The sequence below is a fragment of the Nematolebias whitei genome, chromosome 16, assembly GCF_014905685.2.
Source record: "Nematolebias whitei isolate Nwh7 chromosome 16, NemWhi1, whole genome shotgun sequence".
NCBI lineage: Eukaryota > Metazoa > Chordata > Actinopteri > Cyprinodontiformes > Rivulidae > Nematolebias > Nematolebias whitei.
In genome coordinates this window covers 9,883,010-9,899,321 of record NC_056513.1, presented here as the reverse complement: position 1 = coordinate 9,899,321, position 16,312 = coordinate 9,883,010, and the positions used below count along the sequence as shown (strand labels likewise).

General features: G+C 41.2%; 3 protein-coding genes across 3 annotated transcripts in view; 2 read left to right on the top strand and 1 right to left on the bottom strand.

Annotated features, from left to right (window-relative positions):
- LOC119422750 (calpain-1 catalytic subunit-like) overlaps positions 1-6,899 on the top strand; it is an 18,640-nt gene extending 11,741 nt beyond the window's left edge. The window contains exons 11-21 of the mRNA XM_037690144.1: positions 1,639-1,808; positions 2,664-2,875; positions 2,953-2,992; positions 3,076-3,141; positions 3,250-3,307; positions 3,404-3,468; positions 3,795-3,863; positions 4,026-4,104; positions 4,192-4,305; positions 4,395-4,453; positions 6,837-6,899. Of these exons, the coding sequence (XP_037546072.1) occupies positions 1,639-1,808; positions 2,664-2,875; positions 2,953-2,992; positions 3,076-3,141; positions 3,250-3,307; positions 3,404-3,468; positions 3,795-3,863; positions 4,026-4,104; positions 4,192-4,305; positions 4,395-4,453; positions 6,837-6,863 (959 nt within the window). The 3' untranslated portion in view covers positions 6,864-6,899. The remainder of the gene's footprint in view (positions 1-1,638; positions 1,809-2,663; positions 2,876-2,952; positions 2,993-3,075; positions 3,142-3,249; positions 3,308-3,403; positions 3,469-3,794; positions 3,864-4,025; positions 4,105-4,191; positions 4,306-4,394; positions 4,454-6,836) is intronic.
- Positions 6,900-11,983: 5,084 nt separating this feature from the next.
- mrps28 (mitochondrial ribosomal protein S28) lies at positions 11,984-12,687 on the bottom strand. The gene has a single exon (XM_037689651.1). It carries the CDS (start codon positions 12,649-12,651, stop codon positions 12,115-12,117), a length of 537 nt encoding a protein of 178 aa, XP_037545579.1. The 5' UTR covers positions 12,652-12,687; the 3' UTR covers positions 11,984-12,114.
- A 622-nt stretch (positions 12,688-13,309) lies between these two features.
- Positions 13,310-16,312, top strand: part of sde2 (SDE2 telomere maintenance homolog (S. pombe)) — a 3,426-nt gene continuing 423 nt past the window's right edge. The window contains exons 1-6 of the mRNA XM_037690479.1: positions 13,310-13,441; positions 14,811-14,919; positions 14,991-15,102; positions 15,607-15,776; positions 15,854-15,980; positions 16,064-16,289. Coding sequence (XP_037546407.1) covers positions 13,340-13,441; positions 14,811-14,919; positions 14,991-15,102; positions 15,607-15,776; positions 15,854-15,980; positions 16,064-16,289 — 846 coding nt within the window. The 5' untranslated portion in view covers positions 13,310-13,339. The remainder of the gene's footprint in view (positions 13,442-14,810; positions 14,920-14,990; positions 15,103-15,606; positions 15,777-15,853; positions 15,981-16,063; positions 16,290-16,312) is intronic.

The window sequence follows — 16,312 nt, the reverse complement described above, 5'->3', positions numbered from 1 at the left end:
AAGTCAGGAGTTGGTTAGAGATTTGTAGATTAGTGAATGGCATGTTGGTTGATTAGTTGGTTGATTTGTTGGTTGATTAGTTGGGTGGTTGGTTAGTTGGTTGGTCAATCAGGAGTTAGAGGTTTGTAGATTAGTGAATGGCATGTTGGTTAGTCAGTTGGTTGGTTGATTGGGCAGTAGTTGGTTAGTTCCTTGTTGATTAGTATACAGCATGTTGTTGGTTGTTTGGTTGATTAGTTGTCTGATTAGTTGATTGACTGGTTGGTTAGTTGGTTGCTGGTTGGTTGGTTGATCTGTCGGTCAGTCGGTTGGTCCGTCATTGCTTAGTAGTTTTTTTTTTATTAATGTACAGCATATTGTTGTTTGGTTGGTCAATTGGTCTATTGGTTGGTTGGTTGCTTGTTGGTTATTTGGTCAGTATGTAGATGTTAGAGATCTGTAGATTTGTGAGTGGCATGTTGTTGATTGGTTGGTTGGTTGGTTGGTCTGTAGGTGCTTAGAGGTTTTTAGATTAGTGGATGGCATGTTGCTGGTTGGTTGATTGATTAGTTGGTTGCTTAGTTGATCTGTCAGTAGGTGGTTAGGTTTGTAGATTAGTGTACAGCATATTGTTGGTTGGTTGGTGTTTAGAGGTTTGTAGATTAGTTGATGGCATGTTGTTGATTGGTTGGTTGGGTGGTTTTGTCTGTAGGTGCTTAGAGGTTTTTAGATTAGTGGATGGCATGCTGTTGGTTGGTTGATTGATTAGATGGTTGGTTAGTTGGTCTGTCAGTAGGTGGTTAGAGGTTTGTAGATTAGTGGACAGCATATTGTGTTATTGGTTAGTGGTTAGTTGGTTATATTTGACTCAGTCAGGAAGAGACTGAGTCATTTACAGAACTGACTGATTGTAGTTTATTCTAAAAAAGTTCAATCTGGTCCTCTGGACATTCAAAAAAAAAATTGTAGAAACGTTTCGTCTTTCATCCGAAAGACTTCTTCAGTCTGAGGTGCTGTATTCAGCTCAGTCTTATAAATAGCACCTTCTCGCAGTGGATCAACCAGATTGCTGCTGACAACCAAAACCAGCTGCTCACATGATCAAGGAGGACCATCAGCCTAACAATGGATCATTAGCACACTGATGGCTGTTTGCTATTCACAGGGGGCTGAGTGATACTAGCAATAACAGCATTGTAAGAGGGGGACAGTTGAACACTTGACACAACACATGGACATGGAGGCCTCCACCCCGTTTAACGATAGACTGTTTCTTTTCACTAAGATGGCCTCCTTTTCTCCTCTCTCAAACCATCGTTCCTCTCTATCAAGGATGTGAACATCTTCATCTCTGAAAGAGTGACCGCTGGCCTGGAGATGAGTGTAGACCGCAGAGTCCTGGCCTGATGATGTTGATCTTCTGTGCTGGGCCATCCTTTTGGCCAGTGGCTGTTTAGTTTCCCCGATGTAAGACTGATCACAGCCCTCCTGACACTGAACAGCATACACAACATTACTCTGTTTGTGCCGGGGGACTGGATCTTTGGGATGGACCAGTCTTTTCCGTAATGTATTTTGGGACTTGAAAGCCACTGGGATGTCAGGTTTAGAAAATAAACGTCTCAATTTCTCTACATGTCCCATGATGCCTCTCTGCAGACACCTTCTGGATCAATCCTCAGTATAAAATCTCTCTGCTGGAGGAAGATGATAACCCTGAGGATGACGAGGCTGCCTGCAGCTTCCTGGTGGCTCTAATGCAGAAGGATCGCCGCCGCTACCGCCAACATGGACAGGACATGCACACCATTGGCTTTGCTATTTATAAGGTACCAGAAGTTCACTGAACTGAAGGTTCTGCTGCCATGAGTTTTGATGGCCCTCTAACAACCACCGCCACTGAAATCACATATCTGTTCTCAGGGCCGGTCCTAGCCTGTTTGATGCCCTGGGCAAAACGCCCCCACCCTCGGGGACACGGACACACTCCATGACATTTCATTTAGATTTTCCATTTTCCTTCACAGACACTCAAAGTTTCTATGAATATTTTATTAATAAAACAAAATTGAAGAAACTAGAATAAAACTGTAAACACACAGAGTATGACACATAAATACTGTACACTATGAATTTAAAGGTATATAGTACAATACAAAAGTTAAATACTGTAGAAAAGAAACACAATTAAAATAAGGCATTTCTAAATTGCACTGATAAATAAGGAAATCTGTTCAACAATTGCTCTTTGATCAAAACACAAATTAAACTACACACGTATCAAAGAAGGTCCAAACCTTTTCAGAATAAAACAATTTGCACTATTACACTTCAAGAAACAAAAATTAAATTGCACAACAACTGAACACTGTTCAAAATGTTGTAAAATGTTCTGCAACCATGTTAGGCTCCAGAACCAGAACCACTGCTGAAGAGGCCCGTGAGGCTGAGGAAGAGGATGGCTCTTCATCCTGACCTGTAGCAGAGGGTGCTCACCAGAACCTTCTGTTAGTCAAGTAGCAACATTCTGATATCAGTGCAGGTAGTTCTGGTTCTGACTTATCTCCCTCTCAGTTTCTCTCGTTGACAGATTCCTGAAGAGGAGAGGTCTTCAGCAAAACATTTTTTTATTTTTAATTGTTTTGTACTTAACTTTTCCGTCCCTCCGTTTGGTGATCCGATAGGTCCAAGATTCTCCCAGTGTCCACATGAAGAAGGAGTTTTTCCTAAGGCAGTCCTCCTGTGCTCGCTCTGAGACCTTCATCAATCTGAGAGAGGTGAGCGCCAGGCTCCGCCTCCCACCTGGCGAGTACCTGATTGTCCCGTCCACATTCGAACCCTCGAAGGAGGCGGACTTTGTCCTGAGGGTCTTTACAGAGAAACAGTCTGAGTCCAGGTGAGTTCAGCAAGAATCATTTCACGTTTTGTTTGTTATTAGTTTTTTCTTCTGAGGGACTGTGTGAATGTCTGCAGGGACATGGACGACACCGTGGTGGCAGACCTGGACAAGGAGGTGGGACACTCGTCTTTAAAGGTGTCCAATCACAGAAGATGCTTCTGTTCTAAAGAGCTTTCTGTTCTTCCTCTTCTCTGCAGGAAGAAATCTCTGAGAGTGACATTGACGACTCCTTCAGGTCCATGTTCGCTCAGCTGTCTGGAGACGTGAGTCCAGTTTCTGAAGAACCAGTTGTGACCTCTCCGGGTACTCTGTTCTGAGTGTGGATCCAAACAGATCCGTAATCTGTGGGGGACTCTGTTTTCTGTTTTCAGGACATGGAGATCTCAGTTCGAGAACTCAGAACTGTCCTCAACAAAGTTGTGGCCAGACGTGAGTCTCACCTAAAACTGTACAAGACAGTTTCAGTCTTGGTGCTTTAGGTTGATCGTTCTGAACCTGATTCTTGGTTTTTACCTGTGACTGCAGACCGAGACCTGCAGACTGATGGATTCAGTATGGAGTCCTGCAGGGCCATGGTCAGCATCATGGATGTATCCTCACTCAGTCCAACAGGACCGGTAAAGACCGAAACCTGCCTGAACCAGGTCCTGACAGATTTGGGTCTTGGTTCAGTCAGGGTCAGATCAGGTCTTGGTTCAGTCAGGGTCAGATCAGGTCTTGGTTCAGTCAGGGTCAGATCAGGTCTTGGTTCAGTCAGGGTTAGTCAGGGTTCATTTAGGTTCAGATCTGGGGTCAGTCAGAATCTGGGTCAGATCATATATGCTGATCTTCCGAGTCCACTCTTGGAACGGGTCTGGTGCTGCTGGTCTGTGGGGTCAACAGACATAGACCCTGATCTACCTTGACTGGACCTCAGAAAGACGGCAGCGCTCGGCTCGGTCTGCTGGAGTTTCAGATCCTTTGGAACAGGATCAGGAAGTGGCTGGTGAGTTGACCATCATCTCTGGTTCTGATTCAACATGTAAACCTGTGTAGAATCAAGTCCAGGCAGCACGAGGACCTGGTTGTTTCAGGTCTAGCAGCACGAGGACCTGATGAAACCAGGTAAAACCCATTTAGACTGAAACATGATGGTCTTGTGTTTCAGGCAATCTTCAGAGAGTTTGATCTGGATAAGTCTGGCAGCATGAGCTCCTATGAGATGCGATTGGCGCTGGAGAATGGCGGTGAGTTCTGTTGGTTCTGAACGTTGGTGTTTTGGTCTAAGTGGACTCGGTTTGATGGATCTGACCTGAGATCTGCTCCATCTGCAGGATTCAGGCTGAACAACAAGCTGTACCAGATGCTAATCGCTCGATATGCTGACAAAGAGATCATTGACTTCGACAACTTCACCTGCTGCCTCATCAAGCTGGAGGCTATGTTCAGTACGTACAGAACCAGGTTCTGACGGGTCCAATGTCAAGACTTAAGCATGAATTTATATCATCCAGAACTGATCCAGTGTCTTCCTTAGGGACGTTCCAGGGCCTGGACAGAGATGGAACAGGAGTGGTGGAGTTGAACGTCCTCGAGGTACCTAACATTCACCGTACAATAATGTGTTTGAACGCCTGAAACAGCTGGTAGTGCAGTAGCTTGGTGGTCAGTGCTGCAGACTCATAGTGCTTTTGCTGTGGGTTTGAGCCCAGGTTCTGTCAGGAAGGGCATCCTGTGTGTAGGGGACCACCACCTCAGAAACAGTTCACCTCAGCTCAAACAAACATCATTCATGTGTTTTTGTGTTTGAAACTGTTAAACTAAGATTCATGTATTCCCTTGGGAACAAACAGACATTGTTTTGCAGGTGTTCAACTCAGCTCACAAACTTCTCAGCTGAACTAATGTCAATGTAAAAAAAAAAACCTGTCACTATGAACTCATTTCCCATGAAACGGACAGATCGTTTAATGAGAGTTTTGGTTCAACTGACCTCGAAGTTTCGAAACATCCGAACTTGCTACGTTAAGATTTTGCCTTTATCAGGAAGGGGTATTCCTCTCAGAACTCGTTCCCATGACGATAACACATTGAAGAACCCTTTGTTTAATGACATTCCCTTTTCAGGAGATGGACAGCGTCACTTTTTGGTGAAACATTGCATGTTATTAATTTCAATATGTAATTTCTGTTTTATTTTATACCTGAATGTTTATTCATGAAAATGTGTGTTTTAAGTAATCTCTCTTTATGATAATCCATCCATTATCTTTACCCGCTTCTTCCATTTTGGGTCACGGGGGTCGCCGGTGCCCATGTCCAGCGATCACTGTGCGAGGGGCGGGGTACACCCTGGATGGGTCGCAAGTCCATCACAGGGCCACATAGAGACAAATGAGACAAACAGCCATTCTCTCTCTCACCAAGGGACAATTTAGAGTTACCAATCAGCCTAACATGCATGTTTTTGGTCTGTGGGAGGAAACCGGAGTACCCGGAGAAAACCCACGCATGCACGGAGAGAACATGCAAACTCCACCCAGAAAGGCCCCTGGACTGGGGTTTGAACCAGGGACTTGCTCGCTGAGAGGCAGCAGCTCTACCAGTTGCGCCACCGTGCTGCCTCTTTAAGATAATCATTTGTCTTATTGTCCTCTTTTAAAAGAAGAGTGACTTTTAAGGCAGAGAAAGGGACTATATATTTATTTAAGAAACCTTTATAAAAACATGACAAAGAGTTAGGACCACCCCCTCCTGAGGTGGACCAAAGTCAATCTGTAACACACAGACAGTTAAGTTGCACTTTTCACTTCTTCTTCTACTTCTTCACTTCTACACACTTCACTGGACTTTGAGCAAACTTCAGAGAAAGACGCATCCTCCTAGAGAGACATCCTATGAAGAGAATTCAGGAGAGAAGCATCCTTTCTGCAGACGTCTCAGGACGAGAGAAAGACACAGAACCTGGCCGAACCAGAACCATCACACCGCAGAGTGGTAAATCCCAGCTGACTCCCATATGGACCCTCGTCCCTCTAAGATGACAGGTGAACTTTGAGAAGACTTAAGCCTCAAAAGTTAACTGGAACATCTGGGCTGGTACCATTTTAAGCAGCTGTCGGACCATTCTGGCATCTCATCCTGGTAGGACAAGAGACTTTTGAGGCCTTTCTGGTGACACTACATCACAATATTCTTATCAGACAAACTACTGCTCACCTTAGACACAATTTTTTTTACCACTTCACAAAACAGCAACCAGTCCAAAATCTGCCTTTTAAGTTTCACTGAGTTGAATAATCAATTAGACCTTTGATGCAAAGCTATTTGTTATTCAGTTAACTTTTGTTATGCATAATCGTCATCACATATCATAGATTATTATTTTTATAATAAAATACATAAAATCAACTGAATTTGTGATTATTTTAGCATATCTGTGTGTATTAACTGATTTGATGCCCTTTAAACACGAGAAAAGAACTCACCTTTCGGTTTACATTAATTTGGGGTTAAATAGAGACTGATTTTTCCACTCCAAGAGAGGTGGTTCCCACACAACGAGGTTATTTGCATAATAAATACATATCTTATTAGCTTAACTCATAACTAATAATTTACACAAGGTTATTTGCATAACAAATACATATCTTATGAGCTTAACTCATAACTAATAATTTACAATATATATCCAGCCCCATATCACCCTACATGTGTAAAACAATTATCAAGTGTTTAGTGTAAGTTTGCTCACTGTGGTGGCCTCTGCAGAAGGGAGCAGCTGGAAAACAAAACATCTGAAATACCAGCACACCTGTCCAGGTGTGTTGGTGATTCTTCAAGTCAGTCACATGATACTAACATGTTTAACTCTCTCATGTTTGTTGTCAGGACTTACTGCATTAGGAGCTCAGGGAACCAGTGTCTTCTGTTTAATGTTTGTTTGTTTGTTTGTTTATTTGTTTGTTTGTTTCCTCAGTGGCTCTTTGTGACCATGTGTGGCTGAAATACAGAACACCCCACACCCAGGATGATCAGGAGAAGATCAACAACTGACTACTACCACAGAGGCAGCCTACAGCAGCTGCACTGCAACTCTGCTACTGTACTAAAAACTGTACCACACACTGTTACTACTGACTGTACTATTGACTGTTCTACTCAATGTACTATAGACAGTACCACAGACTACTATAGACTGTACTACGGACTGTACCACAGATTGTACTATAGACTGTACTAAATACTGTACTATACACACTACTATAGACTGTAGTTAAAACTGTACCACATACTGTACTAAAGACTGTACTACTTAATGTACTATAAACTATACTAAAGACTGTACTGTAGACTGTACTATAGATTGTACTACAGACTGTACTACAGACTGTACCACAGACTGTACTAAACACTTTACTGTATTGTACTATAGTCTGAACTAGACTGTAATATAGACTGTACTATAGATTACACTAAAGACTGTACTATAGATTGTACTGAATACTTTTTATACCACACTAAATTATATTGCACTAAAGACTGTACCACAGACTACTACACTGTACCACATACTTTAATATAAACTGTACTACAGACTGCAATATAGACTGTACTATAGATTGAACTATAGACTGTACTTTATATTGTACTATAGATTGTGCTATGCAATATAGACTGTACTAAAGACTGTGCATATACTGCAGACTGTACTAAAGACTGTACTATATATTTTGCTATAGACTGCACTAAAGACTGTACTAGACTGTACTATAGATTGTACTAAAGACTGTATTAAAGACTGTGCCACAGATTGTACTATAAATCGTACTAAAGACTTTACTATAGATTGCACCAATGACTGTAACCCAGACTTTACTACAGACTGCACTATAGACAGTGTTATAGAATGACTACAGACTGTAATATAGGCTATACCACTGTCTGTACAGTAGACTGTAATACAGTCTGCAATACAGACTGTACTACAAACTGTACTATATAGACTTACTACATGCTGCAACACTGTCCTTACTATAGGCTCTACAATTATAATACAGTTAGGTACTACAGTATTACTACAGTATTACTACAACTGCATTAGCCAATACTCGTAAAATTACAGTAAAACAACAGAGTACTACAGATAGTTTGCGTTGGTACCACAATAATGCCACACTTTGTACTACAGTATAATTATAGCTGTCTCAGTTCAGTCTCAATTACATATACATGTATAAAATATAACCAAATATACACAACATATTAATATTTAAAACTGATTAACCTGCATGGATTTTAAAGCTCAGGTAAAACCTGAGACATACTAGTCCTCTGACAAGCCCTCTAACCAGGTCCCTCACCAGAACGCTCCAGTATCTGAGCTACTGCCTCTTCCTCACACAGAGGGAGCTAGAAGTCCTCACTGCTTTAACTGCTGCTGTTTGTCTTCACCTGCCACCTGAGAGTCAGAGCAGCGAGTTTATTTGTCCCACGGCAGGTGAAGTTTTCAGGTGTGAAACTAATTAAAGTTGACTGAAACAAATCTGCTGTCTGTGTGTGATTTACTTAACCTCTGACCTTTGACACATGACCAACAGCCAGCCACATGTCAGAGTAATCTCAGTCCTAATTTGGGCTCATTTCCCTTTATTCAGTTTTGAGGCAGTAAAATTAACTAGAGAAATTGCATTTCCTGCAAAAGTATGAATGCTTATTGCAGCAGAACATGCTGGAAAAACAGCTGAAATTAACTAAAAACATACTGTATTTAGCTGAAATGGAAGAACTAGCCTAAATTAGCAAAAGAAAGCAGAAAGAAGACTGCTGAATTAAGTTTAAATAAGCAGAAATTAGCAACCAAAAAAAAGCCACAAAGTGGCTGAAAAGGCAGAAAGAAGCTTAAACTACTAGAAGGAAGCGGAAAGAGCTGCAAAATGTGTAATTAGCTGAAAAGGCTAAAATAAGCATAAAACAGTTCAATAGTAGCTAAAATAGCAGAAAAAAATGAAACTAGCAGAAAAAAGCTGAAAGGAGAATATCAAGCTGAAATGAGCATAAAGTAATTAATTAGGCTGAAATTACCACAAAAAACTTGAATTTATCTGAAAACAGCTGAAATTAGCTAAAAAAATGTAAAAAAGTTAGCTGAAATGTTAGAACAAGCTTAAATTAACAGAAGAAAGCAGACAGAACACGTTTGCCCAATTAGGCTAAAAGAAGCAGAAATGCACAAAACGTGGAAATTGAGAAAAGCTGAAATTATCGAGAAAATGGCTGAAATTAGCTAAAAAGGATAAAGAAGATTAAACTACCAGAAGGAAGTAAGCGCACAATTTTGCTCAATTAGGCTGAAAAACACAGAAATGAGCACAAAAAGTATGGAATTAGCTGAAAAAGCTAAGATTAGCATAAAAACAACCAAATAGTGGAAATAGCAGAAAAATCAGTAGAAATAAGCTGAAAGGAGCATAACAAGCTGAAATTAGCGTAAATAAGTTAGAAGAAGCACAAAAATGTTTTAGCAGAAAGAATCTGAAAGGAGCACAAAACAGCTAAAAGCAACAGCTGAAAGTAGCTGAAAATAACCTGATGCATGCTCAAATAAGTTTAAATTTGCACAAGAAAGCTGAAAGAAGCTGAACCAGATCAAAATGTAAAAGAAGCAGTAAAAGTTAAACAGATTTAAAGATTTGAAGGTCAAGGTTTTCTTTATTGCCATTTGCATCCATGTGGTGGAACAAAATTGTGTAATGAAGCATGTCAAATGAGCTCAATTCATTTTCTGTAATAATAAAAATGGCTGAAAAGGGTAAATATTTCAAAAAGCTAAAGTACAACTTTATTATTATTATTATTTATAATTGGAGACTTGTCTACTCAATCATGATTATAAGATTGTGGCTTTAATATTTGCTAATAATTAAAGAGGTCTTGGACACAGTTATTGATGAGACACAGTCGAGCTTTATGAGAAACAGACACATCTCTAAAATCATCAGACTAGTTTTAGATCTACATCATTACGACTTGATACCTGACGATAGTTACCGAATGTTCTCTTCCTGGATTTCCATATAGCCTGACACAATCGAACATCAAATTATTTTTCATTTTCTGCAAAAATTTGGCTTTTGAAGATTTTATTTTTTTTGCAAAGCTGTCGAAACCTTATTCTCTAATGTCTATAGTTGCATCAAAATGGGAAATTGCTCCACCCCCAGACTTGACCTGAGACGTGGTACTCGACAAGGATGTCCCATTTCACCATATTTATTCCTGCTTTGTGCACAAACTCTAACAATAGCTCCAGTAGTGCTGTACAGGGAGTCACCATAGCTAATAAGGAGCTCATTAGCTAGCTGATGACACAACAGATATTTTAAGGAATGCAAACCATACCCCTCTTGCTTTAGGTGACTGATGACTTCTCCAAGGCCTCTGGTTTATGACTAAATTAAAAAAAAAAAGTGAAATGCAGACTGCTCAGCAAATGTCATCTGTAATATCGGTTAAACAAGAAGTCACATACTTAGGACTTTTAATCTCCAGATACCAAAAGTTAAGATGCTCCTCTATAATTTTACTCCATTTATACAGAAAACCCAAAATAAATCCAAGCGGTGGCTACAGAGGGATTTATCTCTAAAAGGTAGAGTGAAATTACCAAAGGTGAAGGGTTATCCTGACGGACATGCGCTGCTCTCGCCTTACATTTAGATAATAAAATCAGTAAACATATACTTTTTTTAAATTTTACGTGGAAAAATTGTGCACATTATATTAGAAAAACTGTTGTGTTGAATAATCAGGTGAGCTTTTAACGTTCTGGATTTCTCCACCTTAAACAGCGCACTCAAAATGTAACACTTTCTTAAAAACCCAACTTCTATCTGGACTCTTACACCATATCATGCACAGCTCATTTTCTCACTGGTGCTTGATAATCTCGTATAAAAACGTTGACTGCTCTTGTTCCTCTTCCTGATCCAGCTGAGTCATGAGCAAGAAAAATCAGCTTTTCACAGGAACTTGGCACTAGCGAGAAGAGAACACGCACTGTTCATCGTCTCGTCCAACGTCTTATTGGAACCGTCGAATCCCAGACAGTCTGGATGATCCATCAATATTTAATTTTAAATACTGGAATATCTTACAAAAAGATTTGAAGCTCTCGACCTTGACCTCTCTAAGTGGCTTTAAGAATCTGTTGGACTCCTGGCAGGGACCAATGCAGACATGTTCCTGTTTTTAGTTTTATACATTTGTCTTGGAATCTAGCTGTTTTTTTTTTGTTGTTTTGTTACCTTTTTCCTTTTAGCCATCCTATTTGTTAAAAAAAAAACAAAAAAAAACCTAGTATGAGTTTTTATAACTGCTTATTGTTGTTGCTGTTGTTCATTGTTGTCATCTTTCTTTGTTGAAATCAGGTCTCTCTTGTAAATGAGTCCTCGAGGCTCAATGGGATTTACCTGTATAAATAAAGGTTGATTGATAAATAAGGTGAAGGAAGTGTCATTTAAATTTCTTCACTATATGGTCAAATTTAAGACATAAATAGTAGTTGCAGTTTCTTAATTGTGACACCTTTTTTGGTATTGCTCTTTCACACACAGGTTCTGGAAGGGCAGATTTCTGGTTCTGGTTTATTATTAAACATATTTTTCATTACGATGGGAAAATGTTTTATTCAGGTTTTTTTTCCCCCCAGAATGGATGTTAAATTATTATTATTTTTTATATAATAAATGTGCTGATTCTTCTGGCTACATTTTATATTCATAAATGTAAATTTGTAAATAAAACCACATTTTCTTAAGGATGTGGAACTTTACCAGACTCCACCAACAAAAAGGTTCTTAAAACAATTCATATTTGCATTTATTTGTTCAGGCAACACCCCTGACTCTTTGTGTTGTATTCCCGTTTGTTGTATATTTGACATTTGTTCAATAAAGATTATTATTTAAAAATCGTACTTTTAAAAAAAAAGTTTGTTTGATGAAGTGAAACAGGAATAAAATGTTAAATTTAGACATCGTTGATTTTTCAGCAGTATCAGGTGAACGTCCCGGCTGGGGATTAGTAGTCTCACAGAAAAACCGGACCCAAAGTGGATTGAAGTGGTTTGATTCTTTATATTTAATATGAACAAACAAGATGAGTTACAGACAGAACCTTTTTCAGTCTGTAAACAAACAAACAAACAAACAACATCTCCAGACCCGAACCCGATCTTTCTGCTCCTCTAGTCTGTTTTAATGATCGTGCAGATGCTCAGGGTCCCGCACAGTCTCAGTTCCGGTGTTAGGGTCCCCTACTGTCACCGAGCCGAGCAGCACCGCTTGAGCCTCCAGCAGCGTGGTGTCGGTTATGGATCCCAGGAAACGGGCCGTGAGCTCCAGGTCCTGGAGCAGCAGCCGGACTCTGGAGCCCCGCTGCAGCCTATTTCCTGACGTGGGCCGCCGGCAGACGCAGTGGAACTTCCCTCCAAAGTCGATGTACAGGTCGTTCTGGACCACATGGACGATCTTCCCGACCACCAACTGGTTCTTGACCGGACCCATCTGAATAAAGGCGGAGCGGCGCAGCAACGAGGCGAAGCTCTCCTCCTTCGAGGAGGAGGGGTCGCTCAGGCCGGCGGAGGTGCTCTTCTTCTCCCGCCGGAGCTCCGCCTGCTGCTCGAAGGAGGCGGCTAACCCGGACCTGGGTCTGTCCTCGGAGTCCGAACTGAAGGTCCGGATGAACCGAACCGCAGAACGACCACCAAACCTGAGTCTGCACAAGGCTGCCATGTTGTCTTTCTGCACCGGAAGAAGATGGCAATCACTTCCGGTAATGTCGGGCAATCACTTCCGGTAATGTCGGAGCCGCCTGGCGGCTAAAGGCAGAACTGCTTCTTGATAAAAAAAAAAAACGATTTTCAGTTAAAATAAAAGTTTAAATATTAAAAACTTTAAATGATTTTTTTTCCTAAATCATAAAACAGACAGAGACAGGATTAAATTCATGGTAACACGAGTTCAGCACGTTTAAAAAGATGTGAAAATTTTTTATCCACGATTGTTTCTGAAATACCGTATTTCAACAAGACAAATAAACATTTATTTATTCTTCTAGACTATATAATAATTTAAGCAAAATAATTAGATTTCACTCCGTTATAAAGTTTATTAGGTGGGTGTGTCTCCAGGACCTGATAATCTAAATAGAAAACAACTGGACCATCAATTATTAATATTTTTATGGCTGTTGAATCTCGTTTTGATTTCTGGTCCTGCTTTGTGTTCAAAAAACGTTCAGTACAAGAACAAGTGGACTTTATTTGTAACAGAAGACGTTTTGCTCCTCATCCGAGCAGTGAGTGTGGGGTTCAGGTAATAAGGCCTAACCTGGCGCCGTGGCAACGTACGTGATGACGTATTTACCTCAACGGTACAAATGAGTGCGCATGCGCATTAAGTGTACTTGGTCTCAAGTAAAATGGAGGTGTTTGTTGCGACTCCGACTTTAAGATGTTCTTCCTTCGTGTTTTCTGTCGGTTCGGCGGTCAGAGACGTTCTGGACAGGTTCTTTCCGGAGCAGGTGATTGTTTTTACACCGGACTGATCCGGAACCAAAGGCTAATCTGGGTTTAAAATGTTAAATCGGACCGATGTGTTGTTGGTCACCGATAAACTTCTGTGCTAACGGATGCTAATGAATTTTACAGATACGTTTATTTTACTTTAATTTTGTGAGTCAGGTCCTCTGGACTGATTCTTTTTTGTTGAAACGTTTCTTATAAGCAGTAGTCTTGTATAAAGTACCTCAAAGAGACACTTCAGTGAAAGTACAAGTATCTTACTATAAAATTACTCAAGTCTCATTTAAAATTAATACTTAAGTAAAAGTCTTAAAGTATCGGACATTCAATGTACTTAAGTATCAAAAGTAAATTTATCTTATAAAATGTACTTAAAGTAAGAGTATTAAGGAAAAGTAAATGGTTAGAATTTTCAAAACATTTTATCCAGTGAGAAAAACTTGGAAAGTTTGAACAATGAAAGATTGTTCTTTATAAAGTCTGATTCTAATGAAGTGTGTGAAGTTGTGTAAAACCAGACTAAAAGAGCTAAAAAAAAAATAAAATCAGTTCCCATCAAAAACTCATTTACTTGAATAAAAACCATTTTCTCCGGGAAGAAAGGGAAGTTTTGAGATTGGTCTGAAATTTGAGAAAGTTGAAGGGTCAAGTCCAGGTTTCATAATTAATGGATTTACTACTGCATATTTAAACAGGGACCACACTTGTAGCAATAGTATTTATAATGGCAAGAACAGAGGGTCCAATCGAGGGTAAAACGTGTTTAAAAAAACGACACATGGATGGGATCAGCAGGGGAACCAGAGGGTTTCCTGCTATGACCAACATTTAAAAATGAGGGAAATGGGTTCAAACTGACTGAAGCTGTTACAGCCAGAACTGTTCAGGTGGGTGAAGGTGCTGCTTAATGTTCAGGTGGGTGAAGGTGCTGCTTAATGTTCAGGTGGGTGAAGGTGCTGCTTAATGTTCAGGTGGGCAGAGGTGCTGCTTAATGTTCAGGTGGGCAGAGGTGCTGCTTAATGTTCAGGTGGGTGAAGGTGCTGCTTAAAGAGTTTACTGCAGCTCCTCAGACTGAAGAAGTCTTTGGAACAACTAAACTTTTGCAGCTTCTCTGGAATCATCTGAGCCTAAACAAGAAGTGACGTGTGGATTTTTTAAAAACTCTAATCAAAACTGTAGTTACCGTGGTAACCACATACTTGTCTTTCACTCCCTGACTGCCTGATAGGCAGAAAGTCAACAAACACTAGTACCGGTAATCATATTTTAAAAACTTGCTGACTCATGAGCAACGGCAGGTTCTGATAGTACCACAGGTTCTATTTTTGTTTACTTTGTCAGAACCTCCATTGATCCGGTTCTTCACAGTTTCAGGACTTCTATGTCACGTCAAATGGCCGACTGTCTCACCTTGAGGATCCTCTTCAACATGGAGCTGTCTATCGCCTGGAGCCTCGCCTCAGTGGAGGGAAGGGAGGTCAGTTCCAGGAATTAGATCTGTCCCGTGGTTGGAGAATGTGGTCAGTGACTAACTATTTTGTGTTTCAGGTTTTGGGTCGATGCTGCGAGCTCTGGGCGCTCAGATTGAGAAGACAACCAATCGGGAGGCCTGTAGGGATCTGAGCGGCCGGCGGCTTCGAGACGTGAACCACGAGAAAGAGTAAGTTGCACCCACTCTTGCAGCTGAAATCGGCTGCCTTGCAACGGCCCTCAGGCATCATGTCACCACACAGGAAGTGAAGTTTGTCCCGGCAGAAAGTGAAGTTTGTCCCGGCAGGAAGTGAAGTTTGTCTCGGCCGGAAGTTTTTTTTTTTTTTTTTGCCATCTTAGCAGAAAATGAAGGGTGTCACGGCAGGAAGTGCAATTTGTTATTATTAACCTTATTTTAATTAGGCAAATCCCATTGATCACAGATCTCTTGCAAGCTAGGCCTGGGCCTGAAGGCAGCCTAACAAGCAAGTTTGAAGTTTGGCTTAACAGGAAGTGAAGGGTGTCTCAGCAGGAAGTGGACAGCTATGTTGGAAGCTATTTGTTTTGTTTCAGACAAGTCTTTAAATAAAATCAGAGTTTAGAGTCTAAGGCTTTCCTGACCGAACAGAACTTGACTTGTTTATTGGAAGACCAAAGCAGCAGTCCAGCCCTTCTTCTTCTGTGGTGTTGGCAGGATGGCGGAGTGGCTGAAGAAGCAGGCGGATCGTGAAGCAGAGAAGGAGCAGCGGCGTTTGGAGCGTCTGCAGAGAAAACTGTCTGAGCCCAAACATCAGTTCACCGACCCGAAGTACCAGCAGCAGTGCCATGAGCTGAGTGAGAGGCTGGAGGACTCAGTGCTGAAAGGTAACAAGTCAGAACCGGTGCAGAGCGAGGCTTGGGTGAGTCTGGCTGCTGGTGTGTGACTTAGATGTGTGTTGCAGGTCTGCAGGTGTCCTCCAGCTGTCAGGTAAACGCAGGTGAAGGCTCCACCCCCAAGAGGCCAAGCACCAATCAGAGCGAGCCACAGAAGAAGAAGAAAATGAAGATGGCAGTGGAGACTGGTTTTTGGTCAGTCTTCCTTTTAAATAAAACTTTATTTGAAAAATGAATGACAGTTACAGCCCAAATGATAACTGTTGCCATGGTTACAGGACTGGCCTAGATGACCTGGATTCCACAGAATCCTCGGAGGAGGAGGATGAAGAGAGTCCATCCACGTCTGCTTTTACTGTGACGACACAGAGCGTGGAGCCTGAGCCCATCAGGACACCTCAGCAGGTGGCGAGTAATTCCTGTCAGTCTAATAACCTGATCAGACCCACATCTGGCTGCAGCAGCACCGGTCCAACTAGACCCTCAGAGGAGCAGAGGCCCGAAGTCCCCTCAGAGGAGCAGAGGCC

Bases quoted from the DNA above. Each gene is read 5' to 3' on its own strand.
- mrps28 (XM_037689651.1), bottom strand. From the start codon at position 12,651: ATGGCAGCCTTGTGCAGACTCAGGTTTGGTGGTCGTTCTGCGGTTCGG.